General features: G+C 53.8%; 1 protein-coding gene across 1 annotated transcript in view; it reads right to left on the bottom strand.

Moving 5' to 3' along the window:
- Positions 1-15,684, bottom strand: part of RAB11FIP3 (RAB11 family interacting protein 3) — a 64,918-nt gene that overhangs the window by 20,866 nt on the left and 28,368 nt on the right. The window contains exons 3-5 of the mRNA XM_035895547.1: positions 10,217-10,404; positions 6,934-7,107; positions 2,756-2,890 (exon numbers count right to left, since the gene is read on the bottom strand). Coding sequence (XP_035751440.1) covers positions 2,756-2,890; positions 6,934-7,107; positions 10,217-10,404 — 497 coding nt within the window. The remainder of the gene's footprint in view (positions 1-2,755; positions 2,891-6,933; positions 7,108-10,216; positions 10,405-15,684) is intronic.

The following is a 15,684-nucleotide window of genomic DNA, read 5'->3' as shown; positions in this document are numbered from 1 at the left end:
ACCCGCCTGCCACCATACCACAGCGGTCAGGGTTTAGCTTAGTGCTCAGCGTGACCCACGGTACCAACAGCCAAGGTCTGCGTTACCCTGCCCCTCGGGAGGGGGCTGTGGGGGCTCTCCCCGCTGAGCAAAAAAAAAAAACCAAAGCCTTTTTCCAAAACGGCCACTTGCTAACACGTTCCTTCCCGTCCTTCGGTCGTGACTGATGCAGCTCAACGCTACTGAAGGGTGGTGAAACGCTGGCAGGGGTTGCCCAGAGAGGGGGTGGAGGCCCCATCCCTGGGAACATTCCAGGCCAGGTTGGCCGGGGCTGTGAGCAACCTGCTGTGGTTCAAGGTGTCCCTGCTCCTGCAGGGGGGTTGGGCTGGGTGACCTCTAGGGGTCCCTTCCCACCCAAACCATTCTGTGATTCTATGATACTGAAGCAAGCGGGGCTTGGATCTCACTCCTCATCCTCCCACCCAAACACATGCTGTTGGCCAACAGATGCCACCGGGACACATCACCGATACCAAATCGTCGCTGAACGAGGACAGCAAACGCAGCTCCAGCCCGAGCGGAGGAACAGCAATTGCGTTCCCTGGTGCTTGGCTCAGTTTAAAGGAAAAAAAAAAAAACCAACCAAACCAAAAATCACCTGGGAGTCCATTCTGCAACGACTACATTCGTTCTTAGAAGGAGGAATTATAAATAGCTCAGGACAATTTTCTTTTTAAAAAAAAACAAAACCCCAGTGAGCGCCCCGGGGCTGTTGTCAGGGTTACCAGCCCTGGTGTCAGAAGTGCATCCTCAGGCCCCAGATTTCCAAGGAGCGCAAGAGCCGCTGCTGGCCAGGCTTCAAGGACGCCCGAGGGGAGGAGGTCAGGCCCTCCTGTTTGCCAGCGACTGGAACGAGTCACGTACGTCCCCAACACTGGAGGGAGAAAAAATATTTTTCTCTGCAAAGAACTTATTGGAAAGCGGTGCCGGCACCCGCGGGTCTCTCCGGAGGGGACGGGACACAGCACCGCTGTGTCAAGGGCACTAAAACAAAGTGTTCTTGCACAGAACTGGCTCATCCCAAGCTCCTGGCGGATTTCTTCCCTGCCTCCCTGTGCCGCGGGCTGAAGCAGCAGTGCCCTGATGCCGGGACCAGGCTCCCCGCCTTATTGCAGGTGTAAAATGTTGCGTATACACACACCCACAGCCTCCAAGAGCGAGGCTGTTCTAGACGGCGGCTTGGGCTTCAGCCCCGCTGCCCGCATCCTCTGGAGCGGGCGTCTTCAGGCTTCGCTGGCCAGGCACGGTGGAGGCTGCTCGGCCCAGATTTCGGTCCAGTTTCTGCTGCTCTCCTCACCTACTGGTCCCCTGCACCGAGGGCTTCACGTTGCTGGTGATGCTGGGAGCAAATGGGCCCTGCCACGTCCCGCATGGGGACGCCTCTCATGTCCTCGCTGCAGGAAGGGTGGGCAATGCCCCTTCCGTCGGGTCGGTGCGCGGGGGCACTCAGAACAAGTTTCCAGCAAATTTGTGCACCGGGAACCCTGCATGCAGATGGAGGAACCATACCAACTCGCCCTGAGCCCAAAGGGGCTATGGAATTCCCACACCGCCACGGGACAGGGAAGCTTCCTCTGGAAATCCCGGCCATCACAGGAGGCTCAGAAGCATTAGTTCAGCCTTGCAGGTAAATTTGGTGGAGAAAGCCTGAAATGGACTGGGGCTACTGGTGCATCCAAGGGAAGTCCAACATTCTCCTTCATAACTGCATGACCTGAGCGCCATCACTGACCCTTCAAGGCCCCCTCAAGGCAACTATTTGCCTGAGAAAGATAGAGCCAGAGAGGTACTTTTTCCACTGAACAAACTAAGATCAAGCTCCTCTTTGTTCCCCAGTTCTCTTCCCATAGCCCATGTCACGCTGTCCCTCTTGAGGACAGACAGGGACCAAGAACATGACCAAAAACTGGGCTTGAAATAGCACACCAGACGCAAGCAGAATAATTATCATTAACGCCGCCATCCTTCCACCCAGTGGACTGCGAGCAGGTCTGGAAAAAAAATAAACACACACATCGAAATCCCTCCCCGCTCATCAAATCAACAGGTCCAGCTGCTGGCTGGTAGACCTCAAACGCTACGTTCAAAAGCTGACGAAGTTCCTAGGCAAAGGCCCCGACGTTTATCACATCTGGCTACTGGTGGCCCAGAGGGCAGCTGGCCAAGCCGGCTGGAACACGATTTCACTGCCGCAAAGCGAGCGCCTACCGGAGAGGTCCCAAGCCACAGCGAGCAAGCTGATGTTTTCAGGTTACTGCTGCAGCGGGGAGGACGGGCCGTACCTGCCCTTCCAGGTTGAACCAGCAACTCAAGACGTGCCCCCATGCTGGGAATTATCGGCCAGAAGAGCTGGCAGTCCTTTCCTCGGTGACAGAAATACTGTACACGATCAGCTGTTGGCTTCAAGTCCCGATGCAAGGACTGCGTTACTCGGGAGCGTGGAGAAGCACCCACCACACAGCAGGACATGCAAAGAGGCTGCCCGGAGCAGAAGGGAAAGCTCTCATTGTCTGCCAGCCTCTGTGGCTTGGATTAAAGGAAACTTCTGCTCCCCCTCCATAATGTTGTTACCACCTGGTTCGGTGAAATTCAGCCCCTTTGACAACCAGGAATCAAGCCACGCACCAGGCAAAGGCAAGCTGGGCAAGCCAAGGAGAGCCTTCCCTTCAGGAACGTCATTCCCGACACTGAAATGGCCACAGACGAGCCCAATTACCTATTCATTTCAAGATCATTCAGGCGAGCGGAAAGATCCTCGAGGCGGTTGATTTGTTTGTGGCACTGGCTACAGTAAAACTCAAACGCTTCGTCTGCAATAATGCTGTGCAGTTTCGCAGCGAGCGGGTTGGTGCTAGAGAAATCACAAGGGTCATTTTAACAGGACAGGACAGGACAGACGGGGCTGATTTAAGTCCGTGGCTTCCACAAGCTGAGCTTACATTGGGGCAGGGGAGCTTTCGGTAGGAGATAGATGACTTGCAATGAAAACTTCAGGGCAAATGGGTCACCTCCCCCCTCGATTTTAGAAGCCAAATCGCAGTCAATTCGGAGTTGCTGTAAATTAGCAGGACTTCCACCACCCTCCTCCTCCCAGACTTACAGCAGCTGAGCCTGGCTTATGTTTCCAAACCCCTGTGTGAGCCAGCCCTTGTGGAAGACACCCCCCCCGCCCTGAGAGCCCAGGGAAGGCAAGCTGTGCATTTTCCACAAACTTACGCGATGACAAAGTTTATTTTCCAACATGATTTTCCCAAGCAACCTGTCCCAGGAGGCTCTAGCAATGGCCCTGGTTTGCCTCGGTAGATGCATACGTAACTCATGCCTCACCGGACCGGGCACCAAGAGAGACAAATCCTTTGGTTGGCTGCACCGTTTTCCAAGGGGATGCTTTAAAAATAGAGCATCTGTGCTGCTGCGGACCCTCCGTTAGTAACGCCCGGTCGGATTTTCATTGCAAAAGCTCAAAAAGGGGATTGGGATTCAACCGCTGTCTCCTCTGTCTCATTGTAGGGAACATCATTTGGCCAGGGGCTGCAGGGTCTATGGGACTTAAACAGCCTGGGGAGCTAATGGCTCCAATCAACGTTTCATTTTCAGCTGCTGATGTGGAAAAAAACTGCCAAGGCATTCACCGACGCTTGGCAAACCAGGGAGCCGTTTGCCCCACCTGGCACGACTTGGGGGGGGACAGAGTTTGGCCAAGGGATTCTGAACAGCAAAGAGTTTGGGTTGCTTTGGGGCCAAATAGATGCCACAGATCTTTTCTGGGGGGAAACACGCTTCTGGAAGCCATGGACTTTAATCAAAGAAAGGTTAATAGTGAAAAAACAAAGCAGTTCAATAAGAGAGACAGGTAAAGGTGTGAGCAAACACAAGCAAGCTTAAAACCAAAAGGCATCTGAAAGGGCTGGTCGGCCCCGTGATACAGATAAACACTGGCAAGTCCTGGCCCGGGAGATGCTGACGGCGTGGGACACCCCAAGAGGAGTCCCCTGGCTCAGCACCTTTGCATAACCCCTCTGACGGTTTTTTTTGGTGGCAGGGGGGCGTCAGCAGCCCAGCCACCCCCAGGGTCAGGCCTCTGAGTTTGTGCCGTCTGTACAGTATTTCCAGGCCCCCTTAGAACAAGTAACTGGCCAACAGTAAACACCGAATTGCTCATCTCTTCCCATTCCTGGAAAAAAAAATAATTGAAAAACATTCCCCCTACTCTCTAGGCAGGTTTGGACCCAGGATAATCATTATGCACCGGCAGACAGTTCAGTTGCTCAGGCTTTGCACAGGGTAGGAGGCGACGGAAGCTTTGTGGCACCTGGAAGAAGTGAGGTGCCCTTTTCTGGGCTCTGCCCCCAGGCCTGGCTCCACGTGAGCCCCCTTCAGCAAATCCTCACCCCTGCCGGGAGGCAGAACCAGCTCACGCGGCTGGGCACCCCTGGGTGAGGTGTGAACCCGAATCTTAACAAGCATTAATCAAAAGGGGAAAAGAAGTGCAGAGGAGAGCCCACAGGCCAGCCTGGCAACTCTTCGGGTACATACAGGTACACTTGGCCTCTGGCTGCGTTGGTTGCTTGCCCGTCGAGTGGGCGAGAGCTCAACCGCACTGCGCCTCGGGGCGTCCCCACCTACCCCTCGTGGCACGCTGCCACCCTCTGCGCCATACGCAGCCTTCCCGCCTCCTTTCTCCATCTCGTGGAGCAACGTTCGTCTTCCATAGGTCATCGGCGCTTACCGACGAGCGCGTCGGCAGCTGAAACGGCCGCGTGCAAGGAGCTTCCATTCATTTCCCACCAAGCGTTGCAGAGATACTTCTCTGACCAGACGGACGTGCCAAGGAAGAGGTAGCCACCCAAGGGGAGGGATCTCAAACGCGCACGCAAGGACTAAGCAGGAAAATGCAACACCCCATAGCGTTCCCTGAAGGCTTTTGGTTCTTGCATTAGTTCTCTGGTGAAAAGCCGGAGCTGCGGCAGGAAAATTTGTTGACGTTATTCCCACTTAGAGACTCTGGTAACATGGAAAGGGTGCGTGGCGATGTGACCGTTTCCAGGCAATACTGTTCCTTGTATTGAAGCCACAGCCAAAAAAAAGAAGTTCAGCCTGAACCAGAGATAGTCTGTACTTCTGCAAGGCTTCACTACATTTAAAAGCACTGGGGAGGCAGGGCTGTGTTCAGAAAAACAGCACAATCTCAGCGAACGATCAGCTAAGGACCTTCACGCACGCAACGGTAACCCAAGGTAAGGGCTAGACCTGAAAGGCATGAGGAAATACTCGGTTTCAAACAGAACCGCACTCTTAACTCTGCAGGCTTTGCAGGGTTTGTCTGCAGCTTCCCGAGCAAGCCCCAGCAGTGCTTCTCCAACATCACCCCCCCGAGCTGCGTGGCCACGGGCCGAGCGAGGCCCTCCCAGCAGAGGAAAGATGCTGCAGAGCATGATCCCGTGGATAAGATCCAAGAGCAGAAGAGGGGAGACAGCGCCCTGGCAGAGCATGATTTGAACACTGGGAAGCGTAGGCAACCTGGGAGCTCCAGGCTGATATTAAAGAAAAAGTTTAACTGATTGCACGGCCCCTTTAGCTGGGTGTTTTCTTGCCAGGAGCCTTCTGGACTAGGTTGGAGGCCCATACTCAAACAGAAACTCAAAATGAACACCAAGGCTGGTTTTTATCAGAGAGCACTCTCTATGTGGCAGCACCAGTACAGCCAGCCAGACTCAGCATTTCTGCACAGTGCAATCGAAGGACAAGCGTGGACGCGTGGCAAGTCCCTTCTCCAGCAGTGCATCCCATCCCACCAAGCGCTGGAACGCTGGTTTCCTGAGGTAATGGGTTAGGCAGGCTTTACAGCAACACTCTCCTCTTGCAGGTTTAGTTGACAACTTCAGAACTGCTGCTGCCCCAGCAAAACAGAGTCAGCCCTGACCTGCAGCAAAGCGCGTGCCTGGAGATTTGACAGCAGCTCTTCCCCCACCAGCCCTGTGCAACCAGAACTGCCCAAACTCTGCGAGGGGCTTTGGGAAGTGGGTGGGAAACAGGCAGACAGCAAAAAAAACCCAAAATTCCAATGGGTTTATACTGCTGCAGAAACAAACACCTATCATCCCAAAGGAAAAAAAGTACGTTCCTGTCCGCAACGCAGGCGTGTGGCTGGCAGGGACCACTCCTGCCTTGTGCCTGGTGGAGGAGCACATCCCTGGTGTTACCGGTCATCGCAGAGACTTTGTGGGCTGCAGCAGTGGTTGATCATTCCAGCTTTTACTTCGTTTTCCTTAGAAAGTATTGATGGGTTCTGTACTGTCATACCAGCTCCTCGGTTCATCCTGCACAGGCTAGCAAACCAACGTTTGCCTGGTTTCAGACGCTGATGCGAGGAGCACAGGAAAATGCTACAGCCTGCTTCTTGCTCCACGCATCCCTCGGGCTGCCCTGAGAAGGAAGGTGGCGGCCGCCTGTGCACATCCAACCGAGCATCCCATCAAAGCCAAAAGTACAAGCACGGGAGAGAAAAGAAAAAACTTGTCATCCAACAGGACCAGGGATAGTTTTCTCTACCCGAAGGTTCTGCAAGGAGCCACATCCCTAGCGGGAGCGGGAAGGCAACGCTGTCCTGGACGCATGTGAGATGCAGGCTGCTCTTCTACCTGCTGCCGGGCATGAGCAGCGCTGGGTGGGAGGGTGGGCAGCATTCGGGAAAAGGAACGCCTGAGGTGGGCAACTACTCTTCCCCTTCCGAGCCGATTATCCCGTTGCATCCCAGGTTTGCCAGGGACCGCCGTCCTGCAGGCAGACTGGTGTGCAAACCCCACGGAAACAACTCTCACACACCAAGCCTAGGCAAAGACACCACGCAAGTGAAACCGGTGAAAACACGGCCAGCGCCGGGCTGAGCATTACCTGGGAGAGAGGAACGAGGAGCTGTGAAAGCTGCTTTCCCCATTACACAAGCTGTCCGAGAACAAATCTGCTTCATTCCCTTCTCCGTAATCCTCAAAATGCTCCTCTCCGCTAATGACCGTAACGATGGAGTGGCTGAGGTCCGAGCCCAGGGGCAGGTCGTGGGGATGGGATCTGTGGGAACAGAGGGGAAGACGTTAGAGGGTGGCCACCGCAGCAGCCTTTCCAGTTGCGTCCAGCACCGCTTTCCCAGTCACGTCTCCCATTTTGGCAGACCAGGTTAGCTCTTCCTTACAGTGCAATTCACCCTGTGCCTCGAACACTGGAAGGGCAGCCCAGGCACCACCGGGAAGTTTGCACCAATCTTTTTTTTTCCACAACAAACCAATGCTTTTTCATGCAAGCTCCCCTGGCAGCTGCAACATCAGATTTGGGGGGAGGGGGGGGGGCGAGCAGACTTGCAAAGACAGTACCCAGGGTCAGCGGCAAGCCCTTGCACAGCACAGGGGCAACCAAAAGCACGGCAGAGAAAAAACTCAGCACATCCCAAACACACCCTATACAGGTTTTGAGTTACACCGCCAGCCTATGTGCTGGGCTCACGCTCACTTATTGCTGTATAATCCTATCAAGAGCCCAGCACCGGGGTTTTACACCGTAACCAAGGAGCCCTTCCCCTGCTCCTGCTGGGAAAATGCCGCACGCGCTGGTGGCAATCTCGGAGGGGACAATGCCGTTTCAGGCGCGTTAAGCCTCAGCCTAAACCCTGAGCGCACCCAGCACAGGTCCTGGGAGGCCCCTTGCTTGGGAGGGGACACGGCTCAGCGCCGAAGTCACCGTTTCCGCAAGCGCCTTTTCACGTGCGCAGCGTGGCGTGAAGTCCGGCCGCCCCAGCGGCGCGCGCCCATCTCAGGGGACTCTCCTGCCCAGGGCTACGGAGGTTTTACAATTAAGCTGGAGGGAAAAGGCAGGGGGGGATTTGTAAGAACCAAAAAAAAGCCCCCCCTGAGTCTGTGAAGCACAGGTATGTGTTTTGGCGGGGGGGAACACACACACACACACACACACTAGCACCGCTCTCCTCTCCAAAATTCAATGCTAAAAAAAATTAAAAAGATTGCATTGTTATAAAAACTGGCATTTCAGGTTACGCCCCCATCTTCATCCACTTGCTAGGAGAGGGAAAGGGGGGGTATGACTAGATTGCTGTATAAATCAGAAAGAAAAAAAGATTACAGATAAGCCATTTATAACAAAAACCTGCACCATCTGAAGGATTTGCCTTTATCCCACTAATAAAACCACGTCAGCCCTCCAGCCAAACCAGCAGATCTCTATTTAACCACGGATGAGTCCAGTCCAGCTTGTGGGCACCCGCACATCTTCCTGGTACGCCTGAGAAGCGCCGTGGTTCCATCAGAAACCCGGCCCCCCCGCCCCCCCAGCCGTGAGTCACACGCTGCACCCAGCAGACCGTTGCCGAAAGCATCGGAAATCTCTCCAGGAATAGAAGGCAGGGGGTGGAATTTTTAACTTGCAAGCAAAAGCCAAGCCCAAATCTCTAGATCTGGGGCTGTGGTTTGCCAAGCACTGTCCAGAAGCAGATCTGATCGGGCACCTGGAAGCCAGGGATGCTTCGGGCAGTCAATGCTATCAGTATTTCATTACACACCTATCGGGGGCTCTGGCAGTTCTAAGATCCGGGATCCAACCAATCTTTACTGCACACAGCCTAAATAACCACCTAAGCTCAAACCACCTAAGGTAAGCTGAGCTTTAACAGCTCCTGGAAAGCAGCGTGGAAGCTTTGATCCAGTCCACCAGCTGCGCTGGGTCGGATTGTACTTACTGAGTCTCCTGGAAGACCTCTAGGCACTAAAGGTATAAGAATATTGTCCTGCCTAGGGTTTGATGGCACCAAAACCAGCCCTCAGCGACTTGGGAAGAGAATTCCAGAAGTTTCCATCTCTGGATCTTTAAGCCAAATGAACTTTTTCCTTGATTTTTTTGCCTAACTGGAATTTGCGCCCATTTATCGCACCTGGCCACAGGCACCGCTCTGCTTGGCCACAGCACCCAGAAGCCACCCAACCTTCCCAGGCCCACGCTGGGAGTCACAGGGAAGCCTCAAGAATAACCCCATCTTAAAAAAAAATTCCCAAGCGAAGTATTTGGTACCTACAGGCAGGTGAATCCAAGGCACGGCATCTTCCCCAGAGGACGAGAGCGCACGCAGGCTGCCATGGCCCCTCCGCGCCGTGGTCGGGGAGCTCAGCAACCGATTAGATCCCGATTTAACTGCCACGGAGCGGAACGCGCTCAGGCGGGGAGAGCCTGGCCAGCTAATCTCATTTCTTCCCTAATCCACAGCACCCTTTCAGCCCCGGCACTGAGCGCCCGGTAGCACTGAGCGCTCGCTGCGTCTCTGATGTCCCCAGATGTGATTTTTGGGGTGGGAGGGAAGCCTGGTGCTTTCTAAAAGCAACGGGAGCTGTAAGTACTGACCAGAGCACCAGGCCTGGGTGGTGTGATTTCGGCCAAAAAAAATTCTGTGCGTTCACAGACCTTGAGTGATGACGGTTCCAGAGGTTTCAGTGCAGACCGGTGCTCTTGGGTCACTCTTGAAGGTGTTATTCCCTCCCCTTTTGCCTTCCCAGCATCCCAGTTTCACCCCGAAACCCAACTTTTCCTGCAAAATCTAGGGAATGAGGCGGGCCCAGGAGCAGTTTCACCAGCAGTGGTTCAGACACGGGGACAAAGATCTCAGCTCACACTTCTGCGCTTCAGGCGCAAGTTTAAAACCAGTTATTACAGGAGGTGGCTGCACATCAAAGGGCACACGCGTGTTTAGGAAAAACAAGAATATGATGAGTTCTCCTCCCGACTTGAAAATTACATGTTGCGTTTCTGGCTGAAGTGATAGATTAAAAACTGCAAGTATTTCAGGTGTTTGGATCAACTTACTTTAGAGGTTAAAGATGCTAATGAGGGTACAGAGGTTGTCCCAAGGCAAGCAACAATTAACTCCAAGAGATTGCCAGGCTGGGCTCCAAAACAGCCTACACATGGCACAGTCTAATTATCATCATTATTCTTAAGAAGAGCTATTTTGGTCTTGCACAAAGTTAATACAAAGAACAAACCAACCAGTTTCAGCAAGACAGACTCAGCCCACTTTATTTTAAATCCTCAGGCTGTGTCTCCCTCGGTCCTCGCCCACTCCCTGCTTGCCAGAGTTTCCTGCCCCACACGGCGAGTTTTGCTCCTTGCCGTCCCCGCTCACCCATGCTCCGGCTCCTCGATGGGATCCGTGAACTCCGAGTGCACGGTGGAGTCGATGGCACTGTCCGTTTCTACTTCGTCGTGCATCTCGTGGTGTACTAGTGTGCTGGTGTCTTCATCCGTGAAGGTTTCGCACTCGCTGTAGGTGCTCTCTGAGCCCATGTAAGCGCTGTCAGTCACCTCATTTGCCTGTTAAAAAAACACAAGAGGGGAAAAAAAAAAAGATAGTATAGCTATGCGGTTTCATTGCAGAACAGGACAGCACTCATAGGGGGGAGCTGTTTACTGCTGCGTTGCATTTCCAAGCGCAGAAATCCAACCTCCTAAAACCAGCCTGAGCCGTACCCCACGTCCGGGTGCTGCTCCGTCTCCAGGTCGGAGGACCAAGCGCCGCCCCGGGGTGCACCATGGCCTTCGGGCCGCGCACGCTTTGCAACAGCAGTGTTTGGAAAGCAGATTACAGAAATCTATAACTAAGTAAGAGTTGGAGGGAGATTTTGCTGTGAGCAAGTATGGATTTGTCGAATCCAGGAGGGATTACCCACTGCTTACTCAGCGGTTCTGATCTCTGTGGCTTTCACCCACTCCCGTTCAAAAGGACGCATTATTAACCTGAATTCTCTGCAAAACCCACCACTCAGAACTACCAGCTAGTCCTTAGAGCACTTTTTCCCCCCCCTGTCCAGTAATATGAGGGCACCTTCCACCCCTCGACAGAAAATAAGCGGGTTTATAAATCTTCATCCCAGTTCTAATTTGCAGGAACTGCATCAGCAGGACACGCAAACCTCCGTGCTTCAGCTGCGGCAGCATCTTGACTATTTTGCACGACTTCACCACATCCATGACCTGCAGCAGGCTCTAGGGAAGAAGCACCATTTGGTTTTTAAGACAGCATGCTACGAGCATACAGGACGGGGTTCTTCCTCCCCGTTCTGCCCGAGGCAGGTCCTGCCCAGCTGCTGGGGCAGGGATGCTCCTCCCTGGACACACAGGGCGCCGAGCCTAGAACCGTCCCCGTGTTCGGAGGGGAGCAGGGAGAGCTCTAGAAGAAACACCCCCTCCTAAAGCAAAAGCTCTCGTTACCCAGCAAAGCGCCAGCTCATTTCCCAGCATGTATGGGATTTCCACAGCGCACCTCCGAACAAATCGCAGCATTTTTGGCTCTGGGATCTCAGTCGTGGTGGGATCTGTCAGTGCTGGCGCTGAGCTCCAGCTGATCTGCCGTCATCGGAGGTGTCGGGCAGAGGGACAGGAGCCCTCCTGCCTGGCCTCGAGGGAAAAGAGATGCTCCTGAACAGCCATTTGCTCCATCTGAAGTTCACCCAAGGGGATCAGACTTGCTCAGCTGCTGGCTGCACCCCCCCCAGCATGGCAGCAGGGCAAAGCAGCAAAGCACCAACACTGAAGCAAACCTCTCTTCCTCTGCCAGAGAGCACACAGAGCAGCTTTTCAGTGCTTTTTCCAAGGATTTTCAAGAAAATGAGATTTCTTCAAAGCCCTGTATTACAGCAGCTGGAAAGAAAATACACAGCCATACTGTCCTGGCGGGAGCAGAATGAAAAATCATGTTGGAGCTGTTCATCCAAAGCAGGGCACGTCTACGGCAGAATGGGAGAGTCCTGCTCATTGCTGCAGACGCTGCCCGCCGGCACGCGTTGTGTTTGCACAGCAGGAGAGCATCAGACACGAGACACAAACATCCCGCTGCCATCGCGTTGCCTAAACTTTGCAAACGCTGCTCTCGTTGGCCTGATTCTCCTCTTTTGGGTAGATACTCCGCAGCCTGGAGAGCTTCTCCAGCTTTCAGCGGTGCAAAGCGGCTCAAGACACAACCAGTGCCTCGTTTTGTTTCACCCATGAATTCCCAAGATGCCTCAACACAGGTGAGTCCAAAAAGGGACAGCAAGAACTTGTACAGGTGCTCTGAAAACCTTGAAGGGAGGGATGGAGAACTGCTCAAGGGTGGTTCCAGTTCTACATGGACACCGGGGAGCAGAGCAAAGCCACCGACTCAACACCCTTGCACCGAGCACACTTGGCTGGATGATGGATGGAGACAAGACAGGGGCCCCTCTTGCAAGCTTGGCTCAGCTTCCATGGACCCACGCTGACCTAGGGACGCCAGCATCTCTCTAGGACACCACCCTGAAGTTTAAACACGATGTAAACCTTCACAGCACCGGAGTCTAAAGTCAGCGTCAGGAGAAGACGGGGTTGTTCGAGTGATCTTGATTCAAAGGGAGGAGAAGCTGCTGCAGCAAATGGCATCCCTAGCAGAGGAGAAGGTGGCTTTCACTAGTCTTCCAGATAAAACCAAGAGCCTCCTAAACACCCCCACCACCACTTTAAAGAGCCTAAATCCAGCAAGACTACTTATACACCTAAAGCTGGGGCCTTGCTTAAGTGCTTTACTGGATTTACGCTGCACTTCCTAGAAACACCAGTTGGGCTCTTAATGCTCAAGCCGAAGGAAGATGAGGGACATCGGGAAGGGGAGCCTTGGTCTGCCAGCGCTGGCAGACACACGAGGACATTGCACCATCCCTGCACCGAGCCTGGCAGCTCCCCGGCCCCCAGAGGAAGGTGTGCGCGGGCAATTCCAGCGCTTTTCCAAGCGATCTGCAGCGTGCACCGAGTTTAGGAGAGGCCAGGCTTCGGCGTATCAGCCAACGTCGTGTTGCAACACTGGTTATGTTTTGCTTTGGGGGAAAAAACCCCCATCTCCATCCCGCAGCGCATGTCCCCAGCGCTCGCGGCAGCGATGGCGCTTCGTGCTGGACCGGCAGGGCTCTGCTGGGGGGGAGCGGCGGGGATCCGACGCAGCAGAGAGGGGCTGAGCGATGCGGCAGCCATCCACGCCTGCAGATTTACCTGCGTGCTTCAAAGGAATACTTTTTGCCTGTTTGAAAAGGATTTAATGCCCAACTGGAAATAACTTTGCTTGCAGACTCCAAAGTAAATGCTGCTGGTTTGGGGTTTTTTTAACCCATTCCTACTGGTAAAGCTTAAATTTCAGTATACGCTGAAGTATTATAAAGAGCACAAAGTAAAGACAACTACTGCAAAAAAAAACCCAAACCCAACGAACCTCAAACCAGAAGTAAATTGATTAAAACCCACCCTGTTGTGGTTCTGGCCCTCTCAACACAGAGCGTGCCCAGGACCTGAGCAGCTCAGGGCATCGGAACATCTCAGGGCATTGGAACATCTCAGTGCCCAGGACCTGAGCAGCTCAGGGCATTGGAACATCTCAGTGCCCAGGACCTGAACAGCTCAGGGCATCAGAACATCCCAGTGCCCTTCGTTAGATGATTTATCTCTCAAATTATTACAAAACACCTTACAGACGACAAATACTGGTACGGACAGGCTGAACAAGGGAGCAACCCTTTAGCGCTACAGGTAGCCACCAGAACTGTACATCAACCTGGATGGGCAGCAGTTTATTTATTTATTTTTTTAAATAAAGATTGCCTGTAACAACCTGCAAACTTTCTTTGTAGTTAGCAAAGAAGAATTTTTCTCTTGTAACGCTAGCCCAGATGAGATTTCAAATGCAAGACCATTTTTAAAATTAAACCTACGCGGTCAATGGGTTAAGAAGCAGTTGAAACTGTAAACAAAGTCCTTCTCCTGAGCACGAGCGTGGAGAACTTTGCTTTACATTTCATCACAGATTAAGTAACTAAACCTCATGAAAAGATGCAAGGAAGAGATAGGCAAATGAGGGGACCTGGGTATTACCAAATACCTGATAAAGCACAGCGAAACCAAGCCTCTGTGCCCTGGGCAAAGGTGAGGCCGCAGGTCACCGAAAGCTCTTTTTTATGGCCCCACGAGCAGCTGGTTTGCGCGCTGACCCTCCAAACCGCCCGGTCACCTCTCTGCTTTGGCCAGGTTTGCTGTTCTGTGAGCAGGCAGAAAGCAAGCACTTCTTCCAGCTCAAAAACCAAAGCAAAGCAAACCACACCTCGATACACGTAAAGACGTCTGTGGGCTTGGGAGAGCCAGGCTAGGCTACAAGTGCCCTGGAAGACTTCCCGGGAATGTCGTCACCACGTTCAGAATGGGGCTGGTGTCACCAGTAGAACCATAGAATCATGGAATTGTTTGGTTGGAAAAGCCCTTTGACGTCATTGATCCCAACCGCCCCCCTACCCCTGCCATCCCACCCCAAACCCTGGCCCTCAGCACCGCCTCTGCCCAGCTTTTAAATCCCCCCAGGGGTGGGGACTCGACCCCTTTGTAGGCAGCGATGAGGGCTCCCCTCAGCCTCCTCTGCTCCAGGCTGAACCCCCCCAGCTCCCCCAGCCGCTCCCCAGCAGCCTGGGGCTCCAGACCCCTCCCCAGCTCCGCTGCCCTTCTCTGGACACGCTCCATCTTGCTTGTAATGAGGGGCCCAACCCTGACCCCAACATTTGAGGGGTGGCCTCCCCAGTGCCCAGCACAGGGGCACGGTCACTGCCCTGCTCCTGCTGGCCACACCACTCCTGATACAAGCCAGGATGCCGTTGGCCTTCTTGGCCAGTACCAGTGTATTTTACGTTTTTATCAAATAAAACATACCCTTCGATGCCTCAGGTAAACCTCAGACCTGAAAACTGAGACACAGGCATGCACACAGCCCCTGACCTGCAACGGGATCGTGGTTCCACCGAACTTCCCAACCCCAACGCCCGCACGAGGCATCTCCCCCGCTGCCAGACCCATTTGCCCCGGCTGAGCACGACGTCGCCCATCCGGGCACATCTCTGCCTGTTCAAAGGTGTTCGCCAAAATGCCAGGGATGTGAAAGCCTGGCAGTGAACCCTCCTGCTTCTAAAAGGAAATAAATGGGTGAAACCAGCACGGGGGTGACGTAACATGCTCTGATAAAAGGGGTGAGACGATGAAACGCCTTTAGGAGACTTCTCCAGCAGTGCTTCATCTATTCCAGGCATGCGATGGCACATTGGAGTACCGACCGTTTGATTAAATGTCGTGAAGTGCTACAAAAATCACATTGACCCAAGACTATCGGGAGTCACCTGCAAGGTCTAAGGGGGGAGAAGTTAAGCTTTGATCTGTGATGGACAGAAGCTTTAGCCCAAGCTTTACTCTTCTCTCCAAGGCAGCACCGTACCAAAGCCTGGCTCCCAGGGAAGCTCCTCCCAGGCATTTTCTGCAGGGCCGGTGCCCAGAGCCGTCCTGGCATCCTGAAGCTCTGCTGTCCTTGACCAAAAACACTCGGAAGCTCAGGAAGGGAAGCCGGGAGGGGAGGAAAAGGAAAAACTACTGTTTTCCCAGCCACCGCGAGCCTATTTATGATGAGTGCCAGCTCTGATTGCACACAGGAAAGACAGGGGGAGACGGACTGGCTACAGAAACCACCCTCCAAGGACACCCTCGCCTGCCGACCGCAGCCAGGGCCCCGGTGCCAGCGCCAGGCTGGGAACGCTGCCCTGCCTGGAGACGAGCCAACGTCGG

This window comes from Egretta garzetta, unplaced genomic scaffold (genome assembly GCF_000687185.1).
Source record: "Egretta garzetta isolate BGI_Z169 unplaced genomic scaffold, ASM68718v1 scaffold140, whole genome shotgun sequence".
Lineage (NCBI taxonomy): Eukaryota > Metazoa > Chordata > Aves > Pelecaniformes > Ardeidae > Egretta > Egretta garzetta.
This window is presented reverse-complemented; position numbering and strand designations above follow the sequence as displayed.